The 2,496-nt window shown below is 60.8% G+C and overlaps 1 protein-coding gene across 1 annotated transcript in view; it reads right to left on the bottom strand.

Annotated features, from left to right (window-relative positions):
* Nucleotides 1–62: 62 nt before the first annotated feature.
* The window catches only part of LOC114073596 (glucosidase 2 subunit beta-like), a gene marked incomplete at its 3' end in the record, with an annotated part of 4,315 nt that continues 1,881 nt past the window's right edge, over nt 63–2,496 (bottom strand). The window contains exons 2-6 of the mRNA XM_027911325.1: nt 1,745–1,809; nt 1,229–1,477; nt 733–880; nt 378–487; nt 63–211 (exon numbers count right to left, since the gene is read on the bottom strand). Coding sequence (XP_027767126.1) covers nt 63–211; nt 378–487; nt 733–880; nt 1,229–1,477; nt 1,745–1,809 — 721 coding nt within the window. The remainder of the gene's footprint in view (nt 212–377; nt 488–732; nt 881–1,228; nt 1,478–1,744; nt 1,810–2,496) is intronic.

Here is a 2,496-nt window from a genome sequence, read left to right as displayed (position 1 = left end):
GGATGGGGTGAGGGGCTCTAAAGACTGGTGAGCCCTGAGCCCGAAGGCAGGGGGTCCTGTACCTGTCACAGGATGGGGCACAGCGCAGGAGGGTGACCACAACATCAGCAGGGTATGCCTTGGTCACCCTCAGAAACTGCGTGAGCAGCTCCTCTTCTGGACTGCTGCTGCCTGTCAGTGCCTGCTGCATGTTCCTCACGAAGGCTGGCACCTGCAGGAGGCATGGGGGAAGAGCTGCCAACTTGTCCAGCTTCCCCAACAAGTGTTTCCCTTCCCACCACACAGTGCTGGCCTCAAAGGCTGAGTGGGCCCAGAGAGCTGGCTTGAGGGGCCACACAAGCCTAGGGTGGCTTGAGCCCTGGCTACAGGCTGCTTACTTGCTCTGGACTGGAGACACCATTCTCCTCAGAAACATCCCCAGTGGGAGTATAATTCTCACTCTGAGCAGGCCTGCTGGGGGTGTCTGCAACGCTGTCCTGGCCTGGATCTGGCAAAGAGAGAGCACAGTCAGAGCTGAGGGGCTGCGGGACAGCCCGGAGAACACAGCCCAGCCCTGCACTCCACAGGCAGGGCCAGCCCCGGGATGCCCAGTGCATGGAGCTGCCAGGGGATCAGCCATGGGCCCTCTTCCCCCTTCCCTATCCCTGGCCATGTCCACAGAGGATGGGATGGGATGGGAGAAGGCCCATCTGGCTGCAGCCACTAGCCCTGTGGCCCAGCTCTGCCACTCACCCTCTGGCAGGGGCTGGGACTGCTCCATCTCTTCAGGCTGCTCTGCTGGGGCAGGCCCAGGGATTTCCTGCTCCTCCTCCTCTACCCAGGCCAGCTTGGGCACACGGGGGGGTCTCTGCTCCATATCTCTGGCTGGTGTAATGGCTGCCTGCAGGAGACATGGCACAAAAAAGCTCTGTGTCACCAGCTCTTGTAGTTGTGTCTTGAAGGTTCCTGCAACAGAAGACTTGGGAGCTGTGCAGCCCATCAATTCCCATGGTCTGGCCTCGAGAGCACCTGCCACAGGAACTGAGATGTCTTTGAAAAGCTCTGGGTCACCAAGTCTTACTCTCTAACCTGGAGGGGGCACGTGGAAGAGTGGCCAGAGTGAGCAACTTGCCCACTGCTCCCTGAGAACTCTTTCCTTTCCCCCCACACTGTGCTGCTTTCAAAGGCTGACAGGGCCCAGCAAACCTGACTGGAGGGTTCACACAATGCCTGCCCACAGGCTGCTTACCTCAGCAGAGACAACTTCCTCCCAGAGATCCTCGACACTGGCAGCATCAGACAGGCACTCAGTGGGTATGCTGTCAGTGTCTGCGTTGTCCTCAGCCGTTGCACCCTCAGCCTCTGTGGTGAGCTCAGGCAGCGCGGTGCTGGAGTTTGTCACCTCATCGGTCACCGCGCTGTCACCATTGGCTCTGCCATCAGTCGACACGATGCCGACATCAGGCTCTGGTTTGAGCTCACTTGGCGTGGGGTCTGGCTGTGCCACGACCACAGCTGGTGTGATCCTGGCCCCTCTACGCCTCCAGGATGTCAGAAAGGCCTTCAGAAGAAATAAAGGGCAGGGAAGAGAGGGATGTGCCATGGAGAGCTCTGTCAGCAGTGCCAGGCTGAGCAGGGACAGCAGACCCAACCCAGGAGGCAATGGCATCACATGTCACAAAGAGCCCTGTGGCACCCTGCCCCAGTCCATCCCATTGGTGATGCCCACTGTGTCACAAAGGGCCCTGTGACACACTGCAGGTACCTGTATTGCCCTGCGGAAGCGGCCAAAGGCACGGCCCTGCTGTTGTGTCCGGTCCTGGCCTGGATCTGGCAAAGAGTGAGCACAGTCAGAGCTGAGGGGCTGCAGGACAGCCCGGAGAACACAGCCCAGCCCTGCACTCCACAGGCAGGGCCAGCCCCGGGATGCCCAGTGCATGGAGCTGCCGGGGGATCAACCACGGGCCCTCTTCCCCCTTCCCTATCCCTGGCCATGTCCACAGGGGATGGAATGGGATGGGAAGAGGCCCATTTGGCTGCAGCCACCAGCCCTGTGACCCAGCTTTGCCACTCACCTTCCTGCAAGGGCTGGGACTGCTCCATCTCTTCAGGCTGCTCTGCTGGGGCAGGCCCAGGGCCTGCCTTCTTTGGTTTTCTCCTGAGCAGCCTGGCCAGGCTGAAGCGTCTCCCAGCCATCCTACAGTCGGGCCTCGAGGGCACCTGCTGCAGGGAATGGAGACGCCAGCGAAAAGCTCCGGGGCACGAAGCCCCAGAGCACGGCCTCGAGGGCACCTGCCGCAGGGACTGGAGACACCTCACAAGAGTTTTGGGTCACCAATCCCACGGTCTGGCCTCGAGGACACTCGCGCTAAAGAAAATGCTTTAAAAACGCTTCGGGTCGGCAAGGAACGAGTTGTCTGTGCGGGGGCTCCGCACAGCACCGCTCTGTCCCGTCTGTCCCGTCGCACGCTCCGAGGAGCACTGAGGGGTGGCCACGTCAACACCAGTGCTTATATC

This window comes from Empidonax traillii, unplaced genomic scaffold (genome assembly GCF_003031625.1).
Source record: "Empidonax traillii isolate 1590-97213 ecotype Southwest subspecies unplaced genomic scaffold, ASM303162v1 scaffold7207:size13401, whole genome shotgun sequence".
NCBI lineage: Eukaryota > Metazoa > Chordata > Aves > Passeriformes > Tyrannidae > Empidonax > Empidonax traillii.
The sequence above is the reverse complement of the archived record's forward strand: the minus strand, read 5'-3'. Positions and strand labels throughout refer to the sequence as shown.